General features: G+C 48.3%; 1 protein-coding gene and 1 non-coding gene across 2 annotated transcripts in view; both read left to right on the forward strand.

Annotated features, from left to right (window-relative positions):
* Window positions 1-8440: 8440 nt before the first annotated feature.
* The window catches only part of ITGB5 (integrin subunit beta 5), a 106952-nt gene continuing 91075 nt past the window's right edge, over window positions 8441-24317 (forward strand). Inside the window, exons 1-2 of the mRNA XM_037525407.2 lie at window positions 8441-8518; window positions 19310-19395. Coding sequence (XP_037381304.1) covers window positions 8449-8518; window positions 19310-19395 — 156 coding nt within the window. The 5' untranslated portion in view covers window positions 8441-8448. The remainder of the gene's footprint in view (window positions 8519-19309; window positions 19396-24317) is intronic.
* On the forward strand, window positions 23865-23971 carry LOC119258400 (U6 spliceosomal RNA). Its single transcript, XR_005128243.1, has one exon. It is a non-coding gene; the product is annotated as a U6 spliceosomal RNA (small nuclear RNA).

Consider the following 24317-nt stretch of genomic DNA (forward strand, 5'->3'; position numbering starts at 1 on the left):
CCAGATTTCTAGTTTTCCTCCATAGTAATTAAACAGAAAGAGCTCCTGCCCACAGACTGAAGTTGGATCTCAGACTCATGGCTGATGTCTTCTTGCAGGGCTGTTGGCACTTGGATTTTTGCCAACTCCATCCTTGAGCAGCTGCTAAGCCTCCATCCCCCAGCTCACTACCAAACCTGGCCTCCAGGCAGGGATAGAAGTCAGAACTTGTCCTGCCTTTTAGAAGGCTGCTAGCTTCTAGCTAAGCTTGGTCTTAAGGGTCATTGCTAGATCTAAGACAAGGCAGAGAGGCAAGAAGGAAGGAGGGGGTGGGAAGGAAGGGAATAGGACGTAAGTGAAAAAAGAACTAAATAGTGGTACTCCACTGGTGAAGGGAGAATACTGACTTAGCTTCCAAGAGCTTCCCAAGTTAATGACCCCCTTCTTCTGCTCTTCAGATGTGTCTGTCTTTGCCTGTGTCCGTGGTGTTCAGTGCCACCATGCCAGCTTGTGGGATTTCTCTCCAGGCCATAAGTGCACAGAACCTGTCCTGTGTCCCTTCACTCCTTTTTCCTGACATTTAATCTAGAAGTTTCTAGACATGATTAATTTGAAAGGGGAGTGTGTGCATACTTGTATTCATTCATTGTACTTTTTATTGGAGAATAATCTCTGTCCTTTAGGTGGTGGGTGATAGCCTTTAGAAAGAGAAAAACAGATTGTGATGGATTTACAAGTGTGGAAAAGAGTCATTTAAAGAAGGACCTCTGCAGCATCTCTACTGGACATAAGCCCTGCAGACAATTTTAGAGAACAGTTTTCTGAAAAGAAAATGAACATGGCAAAATTAATTGAAAACATCATAACTTTTATTTTACATTTACTGATGGATATTGTTTTAAACTATCTCAGTTCATGAGCTAGAAAAAACACATTTCCTTTGGAATACATAACTTAAAAATATTTTCAAAACAAAGTCTTTGAAAAATTGTTCTCAGATATAATTAATATTTTCAGAATTGAATATTACATGAATAGAGAGGTCTTTCTGAGCACACAATTTATTTACCAAGGGTATGCTAGCTACTTCATAAGAAGTTTAAAATGCTTGTATGTGGTTCTTAACAATTTCAGAGAAATAGGATGTTTCTATGACTTACAACTACATTAGTCCATGTAAAAGCAACAATGAAAAGAAGCTCATTTTCCTACTGTCGAAAATTTCTGTCAAGAGCTGTTTTGTAATCCATCGCTCTGTGTGAAATTCCACCCACCTCACACTTGGCATAGCCATAATGTGCAAGCCTAACCTAGGCATGGACAAAACACCACACAAATTACTAGAGATCCACTTGGTGCAAGTTAATGTAATAGGCAATTTTCACCAAAGTGGAACCTCCGTGTGCTCACTGTGGCTGGTCAACTGCCACCGCCTGTGCTCACCACTGTCTGTCTGTGGCTCTAGGTCTGTCCACAGAGGCTCTCTGGGCTGTCAACTCTGAGCACTAGCTCAGGATTATGTTTTCCTACCCAGGACCATGGCACACAGGGGGAGAAAAACCTATAAAGAACATTTTCCTAGAAAAAGAAATATAATTTGGTACTGAAAAATAAAATTAACATTAACATTAAATTTTTATACATGTTTTGTAGGCCTATCAATTACTGCAAAAGAATTTTGCAGTGTTCTATCTCCAGGGTCATTCTTGCAATGTGACAAATCCCAGACACAACTATTAAAATAGAGTAAATTATGCATATTACCTAAACTAAGGTGAGTAATGTAGGGTTCTGTCTTCAGCTGCCATTCCCTGCCCCTCAGCTTTTTCCCCTTTATATTTAATTGCAACCATACATCAGCAAAAAAAAAAAAAAAAAACTTTGATCTGGATTATAAATTGAATTGCACAGTATGGCAATTCACTGTGGTAGTGAGATAGCATGTAAGTTATAATTGTGTAATAGAAAAATTTGAGTTAACCTGATTTTAAAGTATTTCTTTTTTCATTATGGTATGATATAAAAAAATTTACCATTATGTACATTTAGTATATTCATAATACTTAATGAGTATATTTAACTATCACCACCATCCTAATTTCCAGAATTTTTCCATTATCCCAAACTGAAATTCTGTAGCTATTAAATGTTAATTCCCCATTCCCTCCTCTCTCCAGCCCCTGGTAGCCTCTATTATACTTTCTGGTTCTACGACTACTTAGTCTAAGTACCTCCGTGAGAGGACTCATACAACATTTGTCCATTTGTGTCTGATTTATTTAATTTACCATGTTTGCAAGGAATGCCTGAGTTGTAAGAATTTAACTCCTTTTTTAAGATTTATTTTTATTGGGCATCCCCAATGACACAGCAGTTGAGTGCTGGGCTGCGAAGCTGCCCGCAGCCTCTGCAGCACCGGTTCGATTCCCCGGCCGCTGGGCGAGGGCCCCACATGGTGCGCAGACCTCTCCTGCCGCGCCCACTGCTCCCCTCAGCAGTGTACTTCATCAGTCTGCCTGTTCTGTTCCCCGCTCTGGCTCTGGTGAATTCTCTCACCCTCCTGCGCTTCTGACTGTACCCAGTGCTTGTATAAATAAATAAATAAATCTTTAAAAAAAGAATGTTTTTAAAAAAAGATTTATTTTTATTATATTTATGCATATAAGAACTGGGGTGTAGGCCAGAGTTGCAGGGGGTGAGAGGATTCACCAGAGACAGTGTAGGGAACAGAACAGGTGGATCCACTGAAATACATTGCTGAGGTAGGAGGCGAGACAAGAGAGGTCACTGTGCCATGTGAGTTAGCTCCCTGGCTGGGGATCAAACTCATGCCTCAGTGGCTGGTGATAGTTTGATAGCTCAAGACTTTAGCTCTGAGACTTTAACCCTTGCACCACCAGGGAGAACTGAATTTAACTCCTTTTTAAGGCCAAATAATAGTCCATTATATGTTGATAACTCACCTTGTTTATCCATCTGTTGATGGACATTTGGTTGTCCACCTTTTGGCTATTGTAAACATTGACATACTAGTATCTGTGTAAGTTTTACTTCCAGTTCTTTTGTGTATATGCCCTGAAGTGGAGTTGCTGGCTCGTATTGTAATTCTATATTTAACCTTTTGAAGAATTAGTCTCATTTTATTTTTTTTAATTTTATTTTTGCATAGAACCAGGGTATAAGCCAGAGGTGGGTGGGGGAGGCGTGAGAGGATTTACCAGAGACAGAGTGGGGAGCAGAACAGGCAGATCTACTGAAATACACTACTGAGGGGAGCAGCAGGTGAGACAAACGAGTTCTGCTGTGCCGTAAGTGGGTCAGTTCTCTCGCCAGGGATTAAACTCAGGCTGTCTTGTGGTGAAAGCATTGATACTTAACCCCTAGGCCACCAGGGAGCCCTTAAATTAGTCTCATTTTATTTTTTTAAAGATTTATTTATGCATATAAGAGCTGAGGTGCAGGCCAGACGTGCAAGGGGTGAGAAGATTCACCAGAGACAGAGTAGGTAGCAGAACAGGCAGATCTACTGAACTCACTGCAGCAGGTGAGACAGGAGAGGTCTGCTGCACCATATGGGTCACCTCCTTGTCTGGGGATCATGGATAGCTTCATAGTGCTGACACTTAACCCCTTGCGTCACAAGCTAGGCCCTAGTCTCATTTATTTATTTATTTTAAAAGATTTATTCATTTATGCACACAAGAACTGGGGTGTAAACCAGAGGTACAGGGGGCGAGAGGATTCACCAGAGAGAGTGGGGAGCAGAATAGGGAGATCCACTGAAATACACTGCTGAGGGGAGCAGCAGGCAAAACAGGAGAGGTCTGCTGCGCCAGTTGGGTTAGCTCCCCGGCTACTGGGGGGTAAGGGGGATTGAACTGGTGCTGCAGTGACTGGGGATCGCTTAATCACTCTGTCTTTAACCCCTGTGCCACCAGGGAGGCCCCCTAGTCTCATTTTAAAACTAGTAAGAAACACAGTACTTCTCTCGGTTATTCATGCTCAGATCTGGAGTGTCAAACCCAGTCTAACTAGCAGCCTCTTTCAGGCCCAGCTTCTCAGCAGTAGGCCTATCAATTGCTGCAAAAGATCAGAAATAAGAGGAAGAGTCCCAGTGGCTAGGGGAAGTACTTCCCTGTCCCTCTTTCTGCGGGGTTATCAGTGAACCCTGACTTGGCTATTAGAGGAAGTCAAAGCATCAGAATGGCATTTTTACCCTCCAGCATAATAAAAGGCATGAAGGGTTCTTGAAAAGAAAAACATGTCACAAAACAGAAAGTAAAAGCTTCAGAGAATTGAGGAAAGGTATCTCCAAACTAGTACTGAGAATGGAGCACAGAAGAATGTGGTTGAACTGGGGATTCAGAGGTTTATGGCAGGTCTGGGCAGGTGGGAAACCACCAGGTGGGACAGGATGAGGGCAGATTTGATGGCAGTGCTTTCCAGGTGCAGCCAGGAGTCTATGAAGCCAGGAGTTAGGGTGGGGACGGTGATGTTCTGAAGATCAGACACCACGGGGCCTAAATGTACAGGATGTTTGATAAGCTCAAGTTATTGTACTTATCAATGCAATATTTGCCATTAACTTTCTTTCCATTTAATCCATGTTTCACATCCCTACAATCTTTTAAGATTACCCCTGGGTACATGAAACCTTCCAGTTCAAACTCTTTCACTAGCTTCTCATTATTTATAACCATTGCCTCTCAACTTGGATGAGAGTAGCCCCAAGGCCACTCCCTGAGGAGCAGGAGACCCAGGATAAATCCCCAAGTCTCTGCAGCACCACTTTTACTGGAAAATGGAGATAAGCATGACTTTTACATGGGAACAAACAAGGGTTGCTGTAGAGTAAGATATTTACAGCAGTTTAAGGATGAAATGCTGTTCTTCAGTGAAATTTGGAATTTTGCCTTTTGGCACACTCTACTACAAGATAAGTTTACTTTCCAGGCATCAGTGCCACACCTCAGTTTATCTGGTGAATCTGGGAAGTGGGTAGGGGCACAGATAAAGGTTAAGCTTCGAACTCCCTTACCTGGATCATTAAAACTGTCCCCCACTGGTGTCCTGGAGCCATCCTTCTAACTGGTTCCTAACCAGCAAAGGTGAGATCATTTTGCTCTTTTTTTTTTTTTAAGGATTTATTTATTTATACATGGAGGAACTGGGGTACAGGCCAGAGTTGTGGGGGTGGTGATGAGAGGATTCACCAGAGACAGAGTGGGAAACAGAACAGGCGGATTGACTGAAATACACTGCTGAGGGGAGCAGCGGGCTAGTCAGGAGAGGTCTGCTGCGCGGCCATGTGGGTACCTCCCTGGTTGGGGACTGAACTCATACTGCAATGGCTGTGAACAGCTTCATAGGTTGTGTCTTAACCTCTGGCACCACCAGGGAGGCCCTTGCTCTTTTTTTAAATGAAATACATCGAGTATATTTATTTAATATATTTATTAGTCTATAATATTTAAAACATTTTTAAAAATTTTATCATCGGTCACTTTTGTATAGCTATTGTTCCTCTTAGGTGTGGCTCTCCCATCAACATTCTACCTGTGAACCACCATCCCACTCCCTTGCAGCTCCCTCTCCTCACTCAACTCATCCCTCATTGCACACCCTGGATGGATGGTCCACCCACGAGCTTTGTCCTTTTCCTAGAACCTTGTCCTTTTTCTGGGGAAGAACCTGTACTCCTGGACAGCAGCAGACCAGGCTGCTCAGACCCCCAGAAGCAACTAGGAGGCAGGTAGCAAGGCAGAGCACTTCAGAAAGCTCCTGAAGGGCAGGTGTATGGTGTGGTTCTCCAGACTCCTTGATTTTGGAACTTCCTTTGGAGTATGAGAGTGCCCCACTTTCTCCAGACCAGCGTGGCCTCTGGGTTCCTTGCCTCCTCATCTACAATGTTTGTCCCATCCATTCTGATTGTAACAGGGTGGTCCCCAGGAAAGGGGGAGGTTCCAGGTTCCCTGCCCCACCCAAGGAAGGGTGGAGCTGAGCAGGAAGAGGAGAAGCTGCAGAAGAGACTGAGGAAGGAAGGAAGCAGGATGGAGCCAGGAGACCTGGAGGAGGCACATGGAGCCTAGAGACACGTGAAGAAACTGCGCTTGTCTTTGGGTTGTGGACTGGGTGACACAGACGTGGGTGAGACCCATGGGGAGGTGACAATGGCAGCTTTTATCTTGATGTTGATTTTGCTCTTTTGCTTCCGGGCTTGTCTGGTTGTTTTTGACCCTTTTCTGTGGGTCCCCACAGGAAGATGCTTTAGACTTGTGGCAGGCTTTGGGGCCTTGTTCTGGGCCAATCCCATTTGGATGGACTTTTACCCACGAGGGGACGGGTAACTTTGGGTGCTTCATTTAGAAACTAGACTCTTTGCCTTACCTGTATTGTTTCCTAGTTTTATTAAAGTTCTTTCCCATTAAAGTCTCATATGTTTTGTGTTGATGCGGCGGATGGCAGAACCCATTTAGAATAGGCAGGTTTGCGGGGCTTGGGCTACCCCTCTCCCTGTCCTATAACATGATGACTGTCACACGATGCTCCGAGTCTTATAATTCCGGCGTTTGGAAACTAACTCCAGCCAGTGTCAGTGAGGAAGTCCCACTATGGGGACCGACGCCAGCAAATGGCCAGTCCAGCTCTTGTCGACTCCTTTCGTGTTTTCCAGTCCTGCCCTGGGTCCCTAGTCACAGCTCTGACGTTTTCCTCTCCCAGTTGGAAAAGGGGGAAGCCTCGCTCAGGTAGCGTGCATCTCAGCACAGGGGTTTTGTTCCCAGCCCGGGGAGATAGTGTAGACGGAGCTCCTGTGAGAAGTTGCTACACCAGCCATCCAGTGGCCTTTTCTCTCAAAGTTCCAATCATGCTGTTTGGATCCCTCTCTGCGCCCCCACGATGATTGGGTCCAGGGCTTTGATTTGTCCCCCTCCTCTGGAGGAGAGCCCCGTGCGGCCTGCAGAGGGATCGCCTGAATTACTGGTGCCTTATGTAGATCTGAATGAAGTGGGGGCAGGCCCAGAGGAGGACAGTCTCAGCGCCTCTTTCATCTGCTGTAACAATACGGAGGATTATGATTTAAAATGATAAATCAGGCAGAGCGGTGGTTGAGTGCTGGGTTGCATCCCGGGCTTCTCCCCGGCCACCAGAGGAGGGTCCCACACTGCGAGCAGACCTCTCCTGCCGCCCGCTGCTCCCCTCAGCAGTGTACTTCGTCAGTCTGCCTGTTCTGCTCCCCGCTCTGGCTCTGGTGAATCCTCTCACCCTCCTGCACCTCTGTACCCAGTGCTTTTATAAATAAATAAATCTTTTTAAAAAATAAAGTAAAATGATAAAGCATTCAGAGCAGCGTCCGGCAGGCTGGCGGAATGCTTTCCGTGGGTGTTAGGCCTCCTATTCCTCCCCTCCGGCCCACACACCATTCCAGCCTTAACCCTCTCAGCCCAGCCCAGCCTGGTGCCCCGCGGCGGCGGCCAGGGCAAGCTCTCGCCACCGCGACACCTTAAGAGTAGTTTCCCCAACACCCTGAACTACATAAGACGAACGTCTGAGCACCTTGGTTTATTTTCAAGTAACTTTGAGCAACCGGCCAGTGTGTCAGGATAAGAAAAGGGAACAGCGGCACACTGGCCGACGCGAGCCCCCAGGGTATGAAGAGAAAGGTGGGCTTTGCAGTGTCCCTCCGCTTCCAAGCGCCCCTCCTCACTCAAGAGCTCGGGTTGCACGTCCGGCGAGCGAGGGCCGGGGTGCGGGCTCCAGGGACGGGCGAGCAGGGCAGCCTCCCCAAGTCGGGCAGCCCGAAGTAACCCAGCTCGCCCAGAAGAGAGCGCCCCGGCCCTCCGCGGCGCCCCACGCGAGCCCGACCCCGCCATCGCCAAGCCCCTCCCTTCACCTCGCCTTCCCCTCCCCCCAGCGCGCGGGCCGGGACTCCCACCTGGGCGCCTCCGGCCCCGGCTCCCCGCGAGTCCCCGAGCGGGCGGGGCTGGCCCGGCTGGAGCTCGCCCCGCCCCGCCCCGCCCCGCCCCGCCGAGAACGGACCGAGTGGCCGCGGGGCGGGGGCCTGGAAGGGGAGAGAGGGGAGGAGAAAGGAGAGGAGGAAAGTGGAGCCCGGCGGGCCGCAGGGAGGACGGGCAGGGGCGCGGGCGACGCGCAGAGTTTGGCGGCGCGCTCGGGGAGCCTGAGCGCCCGGCGCGCCCCGAGCCCAAGTCGCGGCGGCAGCGCCCAGCCAGCCCGCGGCGGCCCCCGGCGCCCTGCGGGGCGGCCCCGAGCGGCGACCCCCGGCGGCGCGCCAGGCGGGCGGCGGCGGTCCCGGGGCTCGGCGTCGAGAGGGATGGTGGCGGCGGGACGCGGGCCCGCGCAGCCGCCAGCGCCTCCCGCCCGGCCGCGGGCGCCGTGAGAGCCCGGGCTGCGCGCCGGGCATGCGGCCACGGCCCCCGGCCCCCGCCCCGCACCGTGCCCCGCGCCCCCGCCATGCCGCGGGCCCCCGCGTCCCTGTGCGCCTGCCTGCTCGGGCTCTGCGCGCTCGTGCCCTCGCTGCCAGGTAAGCCGCGCGCCCGCCGCGCAGGAGCCCGCCCCGCGCCGGCTCGACGGCCGGGCCGGGAGCGCCCGCCAGGGCCGGGCGGGAGGCGCCGGCTGAGGGTGGACGGCGCGGCCCGGGCATCCCAGGTGGGGCTCGCCCCGCGCGTAGCGGACCGCAGCCCCGCGGGGCAGTCGCCGGCCTCCGAGCCCTCCCCGGCTGAGGAGGAGCGTCCCGCCCTGTGTACACAGCCGGGCCCGTCTGCGGGCCGAGCCGCGGGCGCCCGTGCGCGGGGTGGGGGGGCCGCCGCCTGTCCGGAGCTGGGCCGGGGCTCCGCGCGCCCCGGCACAAAGCGGCCCTTGTGGCCGGCTGGGGCGGGCAGGCCGCTGGGAGGCATCGAGTGATGCCGCGGGGGGCCGGGTCGCGGGGAGGCGAAGGGCAGCGGGAGGAACGAGACCCCGAGTCTTCGCGGAGCCAGAGCTTGGGGCCGCGGTTACTCCGGCGGGCTGGGCTGCTGGAACCGCGGGTGCTCGGGGCGCCAGAGCGAAGCCTGGAGTTTCACTGCGCCATGGCCAGCGACCTTCTTGTAAAGATGCAGAAACTCCTCCCCCCCCCCCCCCCCCCCCCCCCCGCCTTCCTAACCCCGAGACGCCGAGGGGAGACTCGCGTCCCGAGCTACAACCCCACCTGGGCCGGTCGGTCCGATTATCCTTCTGCTTGGCTTTACCCCATTTATAAACACACTGTGCCTCATGTTCTGGAAACTCGGGAGCCTTCTGGAAGAGGAGGGCTGGGGGTGTGCGATTGCATAAGCTTGTTACTGCCCCGGGCTGGAGACTGTGAGGGATCCTTAGTTACCTCTAAGTTTTCGGGGAGGGCTGGATGTGGCAGTTAAGTCCCAGAGGAAGGATGCTCTGTTTGGCCCTGCGGCTCCCGGCCACACGAGCTACCCCCGCCCTTTAACCAAAAAAAAGAAAGAAAGAAAAGAAAAACTCAACAGGAAGCGCCAAACTTTCTCCTTCCTGTAGGAAATAATTGTGTGTTGGGGTCCTCCATTCACTTTCAAGTCCAAGATACTTGATTGAGTGGAGGTCTGTCCTGCTTACCTTGGAGGCACGCACACGGGAGGTGGAGCTTTATGTCCGAGCAGAGGAGGTGTCCTGGGGTCTGGGCAAACAAAAGCCTCCTTTAGGCCCGAATTGAAACGTAATGCTGTAGCAAGGTGTTTGTTTTTAATGGGAGAAAACAAACTTCAGAGACTGGAGTAGATCACTTGTTACCAAATACCTGTCTAGCAGCCAGTACCTATGTTTTCAAGGAGGCCCAGGGAAATACAGAGAGCAAGGAGATATATCTGTGTGCTACACAGGAGCATGTCCCCTGCTTCCTGAGAATTGTCCTTTAATTTGTCATCGTCTTTTATTTTGGTGGGAAAGCTTACTTTAAAAAAATACTTTCTAGTGATAATAGAGGGTAGTTTTTCATTTTTTGCAAAATCTGGCAATCCTATATAAATGCCTCCCCCCCTTTTTGTTGTAGTCTGTTGTTAATGTTCTGTGAATCCCAAAGGTTTGGAAACTTCTAAGGAGATGACTTCTAAATTCCCTTATAGGCTGACATTCTGTGTTTCTAATAAAAACTCAGATATTTCCGGTTGCAAGGAATTCTTTTAATACATTAGTTTCCATTTGCATTGGGATTTCTGTTTTTCAGAGTTCATATATATCCTTAAAGTGATCTACATTTTTTGGATGAGCCCAAGAGAGGCTATTTGCCCACAATCCTTGTTCATTGACCTCCAAGCTTTTTGGTCCAGTGCTCTTTGTCCTACATGACTCAGATTAGGTAAGAGGAAAAAACCATTGAGCCATGCTGGCTTATTTCCTCCTTTAGGGTTTCCTTCTGTCTCTGCTTTAGAGCTCAGCTAGCACCCCCTCCTCCTACCCCCCACGCCCAGGCACAGCAGACCAGTGATAGAGCAAGCTCATCATTGGCCTCCAGACCAGACCTTATCCCTCTTAGTGCCCTGGAGCGAGTTTCCCTATGTTGCTGAGCCATTGGGAAAACATTGTTTTTCTCTTCCTTCCTTTTTCTTTACAAATATTTTCTCCAGGATTTGTTTCTGTCTTGCTATTATGAAGTGATTTGAAAGAGAAACATTTGTTAACTCAAAGAGAACACAGACCTGCAGAGCCATGCCTGCCTGAGTGTCCCGAGCCAGTTGCCTGTCTTGCTGTCAGCCACAGTTTCATCTCTGCTTAGGCCAATAGAAAATAGACTTTGAGTTTAAGGGAACTCATTCCAGATGAGTGCTTGGCAGCCTGAAAGCCTCCTCTGCCCAGGGTTATCTCCTGCTCTCCTTATCCAGTGGCCAAGAACCTCTGGGTAGGACCTTGGGCACAGCATTGTCACAAAACCAGTTCTCAGCAGTGAAGCCTTTCCATGCCACCCTTACTCTCCAAGGAAGAGGGAAGAGCCTGGTGTCGATCATGTTGCAGGACTAGAATCATGGTTGCCATTGTTATTTAAACACACACACACACACACAGAGAGAGAGAGAGCACGAGAGCAAAAAACTAGTGTTCTTTTAGTGAATGACCTGCAAGTTAGAATGCTCCACATCCTAAGGGAGCCCTTTATTCTATTTAGTGGACTCCTGTTGGCAGCATTCTTACACTCCACTTTGCCCCCATTTTTCATGGTCTGTGATGGGGCTGTTGGAATTTGGCCATGGGTTTGCAGCGTTCTTCAGGTAACCAGGCTGAGGGTTAGAAATGCCAATGTAATGCAAACAGCAATGAAATACATACAGGGGCTTGGTTTTCAAGCCCCTGTTTACAAGACTGCTGTTTACCTTCGTAATTACATTTTACTCCACCATCCTTGAATTAGGGGGGCTTTTTATAAGGAGGATTGAGGCAGAAGAGGGCAGGGTCTAATTAGCTCTAATTAGTATTCCTCTCCTGCTTGTTCTCCATGCTTATTTAGCTACTGAGGCAACGGAGAATGAAAATATCTAAGTAGTTGGCAAAGACTCTTTGTGCCTGCCCGCCCTGGTTAACTACTTTTTCTTACTTAGTCTGTTTATGGAAATATTCTGAGAAGTTTTAACGATATCAATAATGTGGAACAATGACACAGTAATTAAATGATAGTGTCCCTTTCACATGGCGTTGTGCTACTGGGTTAATGGAGGGGGGCTCTTTTCACAGGTATTTTCAGTTGGCCGGAAACTGAGGACTTTAGAAAGCAGATTGCTGTGGTTTGTTTTCTTTCTTTCCAGTTGGAAGGGGATTAATGGCCTTTGTAAATGTAAAGGGACACTTTATTTATGGGCAACCTTTTGTTCGGGAGGCTTCTTGCCTCTATTGAGTGAGGGGTATGCATCCTTGGCCACCTGTGAAAAGTTTGCTCCAAGACAAGGCTCCTGTGGCCAGTGCTTGGAGGGGCTGCGCTGGGGCCTGCTTTCTCCTTACCGGAGTTCCTCCCCCATGCCCACCAAAAATGGATTTCAGGGGTGCTTGCTTGTTTGTGTAGAGTGGGAACCTGCTTCTGCTTTCATCCCCTTTAGTTATTCTTGGGGCTCTCTCAGTGTGCTCTTTTAAAGCTCAAGTCAGAACTTGTCACTCTGCTTAATAGCCCTCCAATAGCTTCCAAAAGGCCTGCCAGCCCTCCATGAATTACATATGCTCTGACCCCAACTTCTCTGACTTGCTCTCTCTCCCTGCACTCATTCCTGTGCACCTCCCATGCTCCAGCTGCAGGCCCTTCCCACACTCTCCTCCCAGACTGCTGGGGTCCTCTACCCCACAGTCTCTTCTCGGTTGTCTGCTAAGTAAAACTGCAACCTCCTGTCCCACATTCTTCTTGTTTTCTTTATTCCTTGAGTTTTCTCCTAAACACTCGTCATCATGTAATATACTTACCTGGTTTATTGTTGGCATGCCTTCCTGTAGGGTAAGTGAAGAAGTATCAGGCTTTTCTGCCCTCCCGCCATTAGGATTAGTGATGGATCCCTGCAGTCCTGAATGCATGCCCCATGGCGGGCACCTGGAGTATGGAGTAGGGTGTGGGCATATGTAGATGGGATTCACCTGGGCTGAGACTGGGCTTATAAAGGCAGCATCATGGGGACTCCAGCAGAAGCAGAGAGAACAAGAGTGAAAGAGAAGCAGAGGCCACCAGAGAATGCCGGAGAGCCCAGAAAGAATGACTTGCTGGGGGCCTCCCAGCCCCCGCCCCGGCACCCCTTCCAACTGTGTAACCAGTAAGATCCCAATAAAAGCCTGAAAAGTGGGCAAATTGCCCACTGAGGGCTTCAGGACTCCTCCTTCCTTTACTCTGTCTGCTGGGGTCGTAGAGATCCTGCTCCGTGTCCTCCTGCCATTACACTTCCCTAATGAGGATTGTCCTCCAGCCAGGACACACAAGATTCTGAGAGCAGGGAGCTTTGTCAGTTTTAATCATCACTATATCCCCTATGCCTAGAACAGTGCCTGACTCATATTTGTTGAATGAATGGATGAACATGAGTCTTGGTGGAGAGAGAGAGAGAGAGAGAGAGAGAGAGAGTACGTGTGCAGGCAGCGCTTGTCCTATTGCACCTCCTTGCTGCCTTATACAACTAGCTTTGAAATCAGAGGCTGTGCATGTACTTTATTAGAAACTGTGAGAGAAATCACCCATTTGAATGTGTCACAATTTTTTTGAGTTGGAATCCATGATAGAGGCCATTTAGTACCCTCCTCGCCCACTAATTGTTTGCATGAGGATGCTGAAGCCTGGAAAGGTTAAGTAATCAGCCCAACCAAGGTCATGTAGCCAATAATTAACAGAACACATACTTGGATCTTTCCTGCCTAGGATATCCTCACCTCATCCCAAAATTCCTGCCCAAACATCCCCTCCTCTGTGAAGCCCTGGAATGGAGCAGAGTTGACCTCTTCTTCCCTCGTTCTTATAGCTCATTCTGTCAGAGGGGGCTGCATGGGATCTACCTCATTTGCTAGATGGCAAATTGCCCAGGTCTCATTTACCTTTCTGTCCCTGATACAACCATAACGGTTGGCACTTAGTATTTGATTCCTAGGCCCTGGTTTCAGTCACCTTTAAAAACAAACTCAACTTAAGGGGCCTCCCTAGTGGCACAGGGGTTAAAGTCTCAGGGCTATCAAGCTTTCAGCAGCCGCTGAGACACGAGTTCCATCCTCTCCATCCTCGGCTGGGGAGCTAACCCACATGGAGCAGCAGACCCCTGCTGTCTCCCTTACTGCTCCCCTCAGCAGTGTATTTCAGTCAGTCTGCCTGTTCTGTTTCCCACTCTGTCTCTGGTGAATCCTCTCACTCCCCCACACCTCTGGCCTATACCCTAGTTCTTGTATGCATAAATAAATCTTTGAAAAAATTAACTTTAAACTAGGTAATATATTCACAAAGATATATTTTTTCAAGTATAACACGTGTGCAGGAGAAATCTCTTCATCCATTCCAGGGGAGTGCCCTGACTCCCTTCCCAGCACAGATCTTCCCTGTTGGTTTCTTCTGTACCTAGTGTGTTTTCTACACATGTTATAAATATTCCTCCCCCTTTTTTGTTGAAAGGCAACACTAAAGATACTGTTCAGTATATCTTGCCTTTCATTTTTAACTATACATCAGGTTGTTTCATAGCAGGGTATAGGGAACATCACATTCTTTTAAAAAGCTGCATAGTTATTCCATTGTATGAATTGATGTTTTAAAAATGCAAGTCATATCTGTAAAACTGATAAAGTTGGGTGTTCTCCAGATACAGGTCTGAGGTTCAGAAAGGTGATCCAAGATGGGAACAGAATGAGCTAGATCCTTCCTGGGGGTATAGTTCATGGTAGCATTTTAGACCAATGACTAGTTGCTAGATTCTATGCTGGGAAATATTTTGTTTCTCTTGTGTAACAAGTATGGGGATCATGGTTTAGGGCATGGGGAGAAGCTCTCCAGTACCTTACCACAATAAAAAAAATAAGAGTAATGTCATATTTTTATTTTCTGTTGTCTTGAAAGCAATGACTATGATGTAATTCAGAATTGTATTTTTCTAGCCTAGCTTCTACTTGTACCTTCAAGGCGATATCATAGACTGTTCTGATATCAACTCCTGTTATTATGTGTTTGCCCACCATCCAGCTGAGCAGTATTATGTCCCTACTTCCCACTAGTAGGGTTATTGCAGCTTGGTACCCACTTCTGTTCTGTCCCTGAATGTTTTGGGCCAGGAAATTCCAACTGCTGGGTATGTGCTTTCAGTGAGTGTTGTGGGGGTGGACAAGGCGTAGACAGAGTGGGCAGAGGCTGAAGGGAGGAGACTACTGCAGGAATCCAGACAGAGTTCAGAGGGCCTGGCGTGGCCCATATATGACTGGAGTGGGTGGATAGGCAGGATTGGATTAGGAGAAACCACCTGACAAGGTGGCTGCCTGGATCTGATTGATGAAAGAGAGCTGTGAGACAGTGAGAGAAAGAACACATTTTCAGATTATGGTTTGCAGTAACCCCCCAGCTTCAAAGGCATTGGGGGCTGCAGGCAGTTAAAGTTGAGCTGGGAATAGTCACTTTGCAAACAGCAACCAAGGAAGATGTGGCCATCGTCTGGGCTGCCAGTGCCTGTTTCCATGACCTAGACATACACTCTGACATTTGTGAACTACAGCTGTTTTAAGTTTTTATCCAGTGCTTCCTTTCTTTCAAAATGCTTATTGGTGCTAAGCGACTCATCCAGCCAAATCCAAGTTCTGAAATATTAATAGGTGGAAAGAGGGGAGAAGCCAAAGGGAGTGACTCTGGCATGATGACATGTGTCAGCACAGCCCATTCTTTTGGTTTCTGGTGTTTCTGTCTGCTACCTGGTACCTGGCATCCTGCGCTCCAGGGAGAAAGACAAATCAGCCATTTGTCTCTATATCTGGCAGCCCCTGGCCCAGGGTTTGCTGATTAGGACATGCTTATTACAGGGTTTCTTGAATTTGAATTTGTCCCAACGGCAACCTAATTTTAGAAAAATCTCTTTGAGTGCAGTAAAACTACCATTGCAAGTGAATGTGTAATAATAAAAGAAGTGATTGGTAGTGCAGGATGACAAATTTTTAATGTTGTTCAGTATGTTTTCATATCAGATGTCTATCACATCTTTTAAACCTCTTCAGTGTTAGGTCGAAGGTCCTATAGGCTGGCAAAGCAGAAGACCAGAGCCCAGTCTGGTCAGAACTGCGGAGCCCTATGGCGCTGAGCCCGAGACCTCTGACCCATGTTCCTAGAGATCAGTGATGAGGCTCTGGTGATTAGAAAATAATGTTTGTGAATTTATGTGGATTGGAGCTGATCCATAAATGAGGCATCTGACTCAGATTCCTGACTGAGGGCCCACTGAGGATCCTGCAGGGATCTGGAGCTCGATCGGCCCACAGCCCTGAGTCTGGGTTGAAGTTAGGTGCCCCCGGCAGGCGTCTTGTGTGGTTGCTTGCTGGCTGGGACCCTTCTAACCACTTTCTTGTATATTGGCCTCCTTATTTCAAGTCACTTATTCTTGTTTTCATCTATAAAATGGGGTGTGTTCTCTAGATTCTTTAAAATTTCTAACTCTAAGGTTCTGCAATTCCTTGATTTTTTTTTCTTTTTTTTAAAAAGAACTGGGGTACAGGCCAGAGGCATGGGGGGTGGGAGGATCCACCGAGACAGAGTGGGGAACAGAATAGGCAGATTGACTGAAATACACTGCTGAGGGGAGCAGCAGGCGAGGCAGGAGAGGTCTGCTGCGTTATGTGGGTTGCTCCCTGGCCAGGGATTGAACTGGTGCTGCAGGGGCTGCGGATAGCCTCATAGGTTGCGTCTTAACCCCTCGCGCCACCAGGGAGGCCCCAATTCCTTGATTTTTATACATCAAAGCAAATGGTGTATCCCAAAGGCCTGAGTTTGTATTTGATAAGGCTGGTGAGCAGGAGGGCAGTAATTAATTTTAAATCTAGGTTTGATTTTTACCCACTTAGTCTTTTCTGACAGGTAAGGGGATTTAACCAAAAATGGAGTAAAATTTTGAAACTCTTTTCCTGCACACATTCTCTCTTTTGCAAAAGCTTAAGTGCCTATTTGGAAATCACTTGAGTGAATAAAAGTTTTTTAATTAAAATAAATCACTCGTGGATGAGTGGATTCATTTTTTAATCTATTTTAAAGATTTATTTGTGCATACAAGAACTGGGGTACAGGCCAGAGGTGTGGGGAGTGAGAAGATTCACTACAAAGAGTGGGGAGTGGAACAGGCAGATCTACTGAAATACACTGCTGACGGGAGCAGCGGGCAAGACAAGAGAAGTCTGCTGCGCCATACAGTTTAGCTCCCTGGCCGGCTGGGGATCGAACTTGTGCTGCAGTGGCTGCCAATAAATAGCTTGATAATGCTGTCTTTAACCCCTGTGCCACCAGGGAGGCCCTGAGTGGATTCATTTTAAAATGAGAAGGAGAGTGTCACTTCCAGCAGAAGGCAGGCAGGCCCAACTTCCTAGCTGTCTGGATTCAGAGACCTCCTTGGTCAATGTGTGGCCTAGGGAGGGGCTCTTCCTGCTGAAATGAGCTCATTTCAGACCTGCTTGGGTCTGGCTGCTTCTCTTGAAAAACATGTTCCAGTTCCCATGCTGTACCCAGGAAGGCCTGCTACAGACATGGTGATGAGATGGGGTCCCCCAACCCCATGCATGCAAAACAGAGGTCCCAACAGAGCATCAGCTGTTAGGGTGAGGGACCAGGGTTCAACGTTGGGTGTCAGGCTGTGACCTCCGAGCACCACCCTTCCTTTCTTCCCAGCATCTCAGGTTCTGCCTGACTCTCCTCTCCTAGCACAGCTACCATTCTTATCCCAAGTGGTATTTGTCCCTGCTAGCTTTCCAGAGTGACCACAATGCAGCTTCCTTTGTCACCTGATCTCTGTGGGTTTTTATTGCTCCTGATAAAGGAGAAGCAGGAGTTAAGATTAGCAAATGAAGGAAATTTAGTTTCAAGACTTCTAACAATAAATGTTACAGAGTTTAGTAGAGCTAGAAGCTCATCTCCACCTCCCTATATTTTCTCCTCTACCCTCCCTTTTTTTGTCTGTTGGCCTTACCCTTGTGGGAGGAGCCCTTCCCAGGGCCAGCAATCCGGGCTCCGCCTGCCACCCCGAGCATCCAGTGTGCCTCTGGGTGATCTGTGAGGACCAGATAGAATCAGCTCATTCAGAGAAACACCAGATTTTGTTCTCGGTCAAAAGAAATCTGTCCTGGATGTTTCAGAGAGGAAAGAAAGAAATAAAAGGGATGACAAGTGTTCTCTAGGATTTCTGTGCTCTGGTGGGAGTGGGGGTGACGCAGGGCTGGGGGGATTGGGACAAAGAGGGGCGGAGAGAGGACAATGGATTTTATTTTTTAATTTTAAGTAGTTCTAATTTTTTTTAAGAGTTATTTTTTATTTATACAATAGCTGGGGTACAGGCCAGAGGTGTGGGAGGGAGGGTGAGAGGATTCACCGGAGATAGAGAGGGGAGCAGAACAGGCAGAGAGACCCGAAAGCACTGCTGAGGGGAGCCGCGGGCGAGACAGGAGAAGTCTGCTGCGCCATGTGGGAATCTCCCTGGTAGGCCGGGAATCGAACCAGCGCTGCAGAGGCTGCGGACAGCTTCACAGTGCTGTGCCACCAGGGAGGCCCAAAGGATAATGGATTTTTATCCCTCACAGTTGCGCCTCCCTCTCAAGCCCAACCTCCCCATCCCCCACAAATGGAGGTGGGAGTGGTCTAGCTTTAAAGGAAAGAATTTTTTTTTTAAGATTTATTTATTTATTTATTTATTTATTTATTTATTTATTTATTCATTCATACAAGCACTGGGTACAGTCAGAAGCGCGGGAGGGTGAGAGAATTCACCAGAGCCAGAGCGGGGAGCAGAGCAGGCAGAAGGACCGAAGTACACTGCTGAGGAGCGGCAGGAGAGGTCTGCTCGCCATGTGGGACCCTCACCCGGCGGCCGGCCAGGGATCGAACCGGCGCTGCAGAGGCTGCGGGCAGCCTCGCAGCCCAGCACTCAACCGCTGCGCCACCGGGGAGGCCCTAAAGGAAAGAATTTTTAAAATGATAAAGATGTCTCCTTTAAATCTTAGTCTCTGCTTTTTTTTTTTTTTTTTAATTAGGGATGGGGTTTGAATTTCATCAGATGTTTTTTCATTACCTACCTAATAAAATGATGATAAGGTTTTTCTAACTTGATATTGAATTCCTGAATTTCCTTTCTCTTAGCCCAGCACTGTAATTGCTGGATACACTCTCCTTAAAAGGGTGTGCTGAATTCTTTCAGCACGTTGTGGACTTGGATGAGATAGTGACTGACCTAGGATTTTGTTAATGCCTGAATGAGACCAATCTGTTCTTTTTTCTTTGCCTTTGTTTTGTTTCGTTTGTTTGTTAACTAAAAGATTTTTTTTTTTTTTTCATTTTGGCTGGAATGAGTGTAAAGGAGACTTGTTCCCCCTCACTGAGGGCAGGGGTGCTGCTGTGTTTGTAGGAGAAGGGGGTGGAAATCCAGTGGTCCCAGCACAAGTGGGAGTTGTTAACAAGTGTGCACGCTGTGTGGATGCTTCAGAAACCTTCAGTGATTGGCCATAGCCAGTGAGTCTTTGCATGCAATTAGCACCAATGCTGTGCCTTTCAGCCTTAAGCCCCTGTTAAAAAGGGAAGTGACTCCTCCTCCTGCTCAAAGGCCTTATCAATAGATTTATGACCAGGAACTAATTAGTGCATCTTTATCTTCCTTTGAAGGTCTCAACATATGTACTAGTGGAAGTGCCACCTCCTGTGAAGAATGTCTGCTAATCCACCCAAAATGTGCGTGGTGCTCCAAAGAGGTATGTGGGTGGGGGCAGGGAGGGTGGGCATCCCCTCAGCACACATGTGGACTGTCCAGACAAAGTGTGCCGGGGTTTGCAAGCTCCCTCTTCTGCTTCCTCCCAGGGAGCTGACAAAAGAAAAAGCTGCATTTTAGTGGCTGAAGTTAAATTGCATCTCTGGATAGTATTGAATGTTTTAATCCTGTTTTAGGGAAACAAGGCTTTCCTTCCCGTTAGTGGGTAAACCATCAGTGACTCGTGTAGTTTTCTGCTATTTGGTAAAAGATTTGAGCTTGTAAAATGTTTTCGTTATAGGATTTATAGCATGTACAGGTAGGTGGCATGTTGGTCGATGCCAGTCATCTTACTGTGGCTTGTTTGAGGATGAATAGCATGAATTGGCCTTTGTGGGGTGCTTTCATTGAAAAAAATTGTTGCTGCTTCCATTTGAAATGCGAATGTAGACTCTGCCAGAATGTCAGGGGTTATTACGTCTGTTTTCTTCAGTGCTGTGTCCCCAGCACCCAGATGGTGCCTGGCACACAAGAGTTGCTCAGTGAACACTGAGTGGCGATTGATTGTGGCTCTTTGTTGCATGTTTGCTGCGCAAGCCACACTCACCTCTTTGTCTCCCTTACTTTGTACTCCTTCGATACTGCTTACAACCTCTCATTGAGTTCATTTGTTTTCATGTCTGTTTCCAACTGGATCATCATCTCCTTGAGAACCTAACCATGTTTTATTCACCTTGGCATCCCCTGAACCAGCCAAGAATCTGGCAGGAATTCCTATTTGATGAAAGAGGCCTGTTGAAAAGACATGAACTTAGAATACCAAAGTTTTAGCCTCAGTTTTGCTATGATTTACTCTGGATTTCTTGATTTATAAAAAGAAAATGACAGTTTCCACCCTCCAGCATTACTGGGAGCATACAATGAGATCAGTGCTTGAGAGGACTTGTGGATGGAGCTGCTGAGTTACCAGCCTCTGGGTGAAGGAGTTGTCTAGCAAACTGCTGGTGTCATCGAGGGATATTTTCTAGTGACGTGTGAACAAGGGTCAGTTTTCCACTTTTTTTCCTTACTGTACTAGTACTTCTGAGAGTCTGATTTCCTGATGATGGTGGTAAATGGAGAATTTCATAGTCCTGCCCCAAGCTTGGGCTTCCTCTCCAGCTCACTGGATTCCCTCTCTGATTAGACAACGCCTTGTTGGTTGAAGAACTTCCCATGATGCCTGCACTGGAATGCAGCTCCCCATCCCTTTTGGAAATGAGCTTTCCCCAAGGTCTGAGAGTGTTCAGGGAGCTGGGTTTAGAGAGTTCAGGGATGGTTTTGATCAGCGCATGTCCCTTAGCAAGACAGAATAAGTGTGGTATGGCCCAGTGCCTCCCTAACCATAAATCCAGGGATATCATCAAAAAGCAAATGTAGCTGCCTGGAGTATGAATGGTGTATAGTTGAGGGTTGGTGCTGAGTGGACAGCTAGGGAGGGCCAGGCCCCCCACTAGTGCATTCTGATGGATACTGGTAGAGGTTGCTGCATACCACCACAGATTAATCCCAGATCATGTTCCACTGGGACTTCACTGCTAGAGATCCCATAATGACTTCCTTATTTTACTTGAGGTGGGGGTGAGGCATCCCTTACACTACATTTAACCCACCTTGTAACCTAATTCCACCTCCTCTACCTGATTCCCAACCTCCTATTACTATATTCTCCCACAACTGTTGGGTTTGAAGGTTCGCATCTGCCGGTGTCCTCGCTGCCCTGTCTCCATGCTGGCTCTCCGCTCCCTCGCGCTGCTGTCAGGACGACAGCCTGGCTCTCTCATCTCTGTTTTCTAAAGTGGTTTACCTGGCAGCTTCACACTTGCCCCTGGCTTCAGGACCACAGTTGCAAGGCTCTTCCTTACTCTGAGACAGGATGCGTGGATCTGGCAGCTCTGCAAGCCCCTAGCCCTTTGTGGTGCTCCCAGGCTGTCCTAGCCAGCCTTCGCCCCACTTCCCGCCACCGCCAACACTTAGGGTGCTGTTTATTCTCCCTAGCATAAAACACACAAACTCTGGCAGTGCACTCTCTATCCATCTTTTTTTAAAGTGGGAATCTGTCTCAGCTCTAAGAGTAAGTTTCACAACCCAGCTAGCTGTAAAGAGCAATGTGTGGATGCTTTTATGGCAAGGCCTCAGGCATTCCACAATATTTCCACTCACATTTTCTTGTCTAAACCCAGTCGTGTCACACCACCTAAGTGCAGTGGCCCCAGTAGACTTAGTCAAGCTGTGTCCTAGGTCCAGGGAGAAAGGGAGCGTGGTTGTGTGAAGAGCAGCCTGTGCAAGTGAGGGGGTGTGGTTTGCACACGGACAGTGGTTTGGGAGAAGCGGGCAAGGCTGAGGGATCGTGCTCCCTGTGAGGACAGAAATTGGGAGAGAGGAGACAGAAATGGTGGGGGGATTGACCTGGGAGCTGGGGGCAGGGAAGCAGTGGGCATGAAGGTGCGAGTGACTAGGTGAAGTGACTGGGCAGCACAAGCTTCTGAGAAAAGGGAGGAAGGATCAGGGCTGCCCTGTGGAAGCTGGAATCCCACCGGAAAAGAACCGTGAGACCTGGGGCATTTGGATGGGCAGAAATGGGGTCAGACAGGGGGAAAGGCTGTGATGCAGGGCCTTTGCCTTGGAGGTAGATGTGGAGAAGAGGAATGAAGGACTCACAGGCCTGGAGGCAGGAATGGGAAGAGGAGAGTAGAGGCTGGGGAGCAAGACCACCTGCTAGACCTTCTGGGAAATTATGGTAGAAGGGAAAGCAGAGGAGACCCTCATGCCTGTATTTTCCTTTGAGCTGGGGGATGGGGGGATGAAAAACATGAACATTAAGTCCAGCTGATGATAAAATACAGATTCTTTGAGCGAATATCTCTGTGCTTAGGAGTGATCTTGGTCTGTTGCAGACATTTCATCATATTTAATCAATGATTTGAATGAGCCAGTTGAAATCTTTCTCCCTCCTCCACCCGGCCCACCCCGTACAGGGAGTAGCCTGTAGTTTGTTACTGGTGCAGAGATTTGGGTTTTCGTAGTTATCTTCTCCCTTCCTTCCCCCAAACCCACAAAGGCTGTGCCCTTCCAGGACTGCAGCCTTGGCTGGTCAGAGGCCCTGGCCCTGCGGCATCCCTTCTGGGAGAAAGGCCAGCCTCAGGGGGCAGCCAGCTCGCCTCCTTTGCCCCCTTCTCCAGTGGGGTCTCTGCTTGTTTACCAGTTTGTTTCTTCCCTCTTCATCCCAGGGTTCAGGCAGTCTGCCCCCTTTCCTGCTTGGGTTCCTCTTTTCCCAGGGCCTGTCCTTTCTCAACTCTTCCACCCTGCTGTTTCAGAAACAAACAAAAATGCACCCTCCCTGCCTGCCTAAAGAGCCACCCACTTCTTTTTAACCCTTCAGCAGCAGCAGACAGGGCTGTAATGGAATGTGCTGGGAGCAGCCGAGCACAGGTGACCAAGGGAAAGAGATGAGGTTCACCAAATGCCCAGGCGGCAGAAATCTCATTATAGCCTTTATCTAACAGGTGACAGGAGAGAGAGGGGCAGTCGGTCTGCAGCAGAGTGTTCTAACAAATGAACACAAATTAAAAGTCTAAGAAGCCTCAAAATTCAGGACACCTCCCTTTTCTTTTTTATACTATTACCACATATCGACTAAAAGCTATAAATGGTGTTTCAAGTCCCTGTTCCCATCCTGTCACTTCCCTTGGTACTTGGCCTCTAATGCAGTTACCCCTTAAGTCCACTGGAGAGCTGATGAAGACCTTTCTGGAAACCACAGACTGACACTTCCTTCACGTACCTGAACCTCTTCCAGCACCAAGCCTGGGAGCCCCTACAAGGCAGCTGCACTGCACCCCATTCAGAGCCCACTCAGCAGCTAGTTCTCATTTTTTCTGCTGGAGATGAACTCCCCTTCTCCTCCAATACCTGTTGTTCTGTGTACAGAGGATATTTTATTTGTATTATATTCTTCCTCTGTTATGGCCGTGTCAGACCTGAGCAGGTGAGCCCCAGAATCCGACAGGCCCGGGACAGCTGGCTTGCCCTCTGCTTCAGATAACTCCAGACAGCAGACCCATCCATACAGGACTTCAGGCAGCTGACTCTCCTTTCCCTATCCCTGTGCTTTTAAAACTGCTTCATTAGAGCTAAGTGGACCATGTGGAACCCCTAGCTTTGAAATCCCGTCCATTTCAAAAGTAGTCATGTTAAGCTGGAATAATCTTTTTTTCTCACTGTCCTGTAAGTGTCTGTGGAGCCACTTGTATCTATGGTGCAGTCTCTGAGGTTGTTGATTGTCAAGAGCTCCAGAGATTCAATATACAAAATAAAAAAGTAAGTTATTAAAAAAAAAAAAACAAAAAACAACACAAAGAAACCCTCTAAAAGCTATCACAGAGACCCAAAACAACTCACCTCATTTTACTTATTTTAAATATGGCAAAGTCGGTGCTCGCTTCGGCAGCACATATACTAAAATTGGAACGATACAGAGAAGATTAGCATGGCCCCTGTGCAAGGATGACACGCAAATTCGTGAAGCGTTCCATATTTTTTGACTGGATCAAGAAGATGTGGTACATATACACCATGGAATATTACTCAGCATTCAAAAAAGATAAGCACATGCAATTTGCAGCAACATGGATGGCGCTGGAAGGGATCATGCTCAGCGAAATAAGCCAGAAAGAAAAAGGAAAATACCGGATGGTCTCACTCATAGCAGGAATCTAGAAAACTTAAATAAGGGACCAGGAAAATGAATAACTATAAGAAACTGAAAATCAGAATCAATAAAAAACTATGAAACAGAGACACTTTTGGGGGGGTGGGGGGGGAGGGGAGGGATTGGGATCAGAAAGGGGGGGTTGCAATTGTATGGGGAATATAAAAATAAAATTT

This window comes from Talpa occidentalis, unplaced genomic scaffold (assembly GCF_014898055.3).
Source record: "Talpa occidentalis isolate TD23 unplaced genomic scaffold, MPIMG_talOcc4v2.1 talOcc4.4, whole genome shotgun sequence".
In the NCBI taxonomy this organism is placed as follows: Eukaryota; Metazoa; Chordata; class Mammalia; order Eulipotyphla; family Talpidae; genus Talpa; species Talpa occidentalis.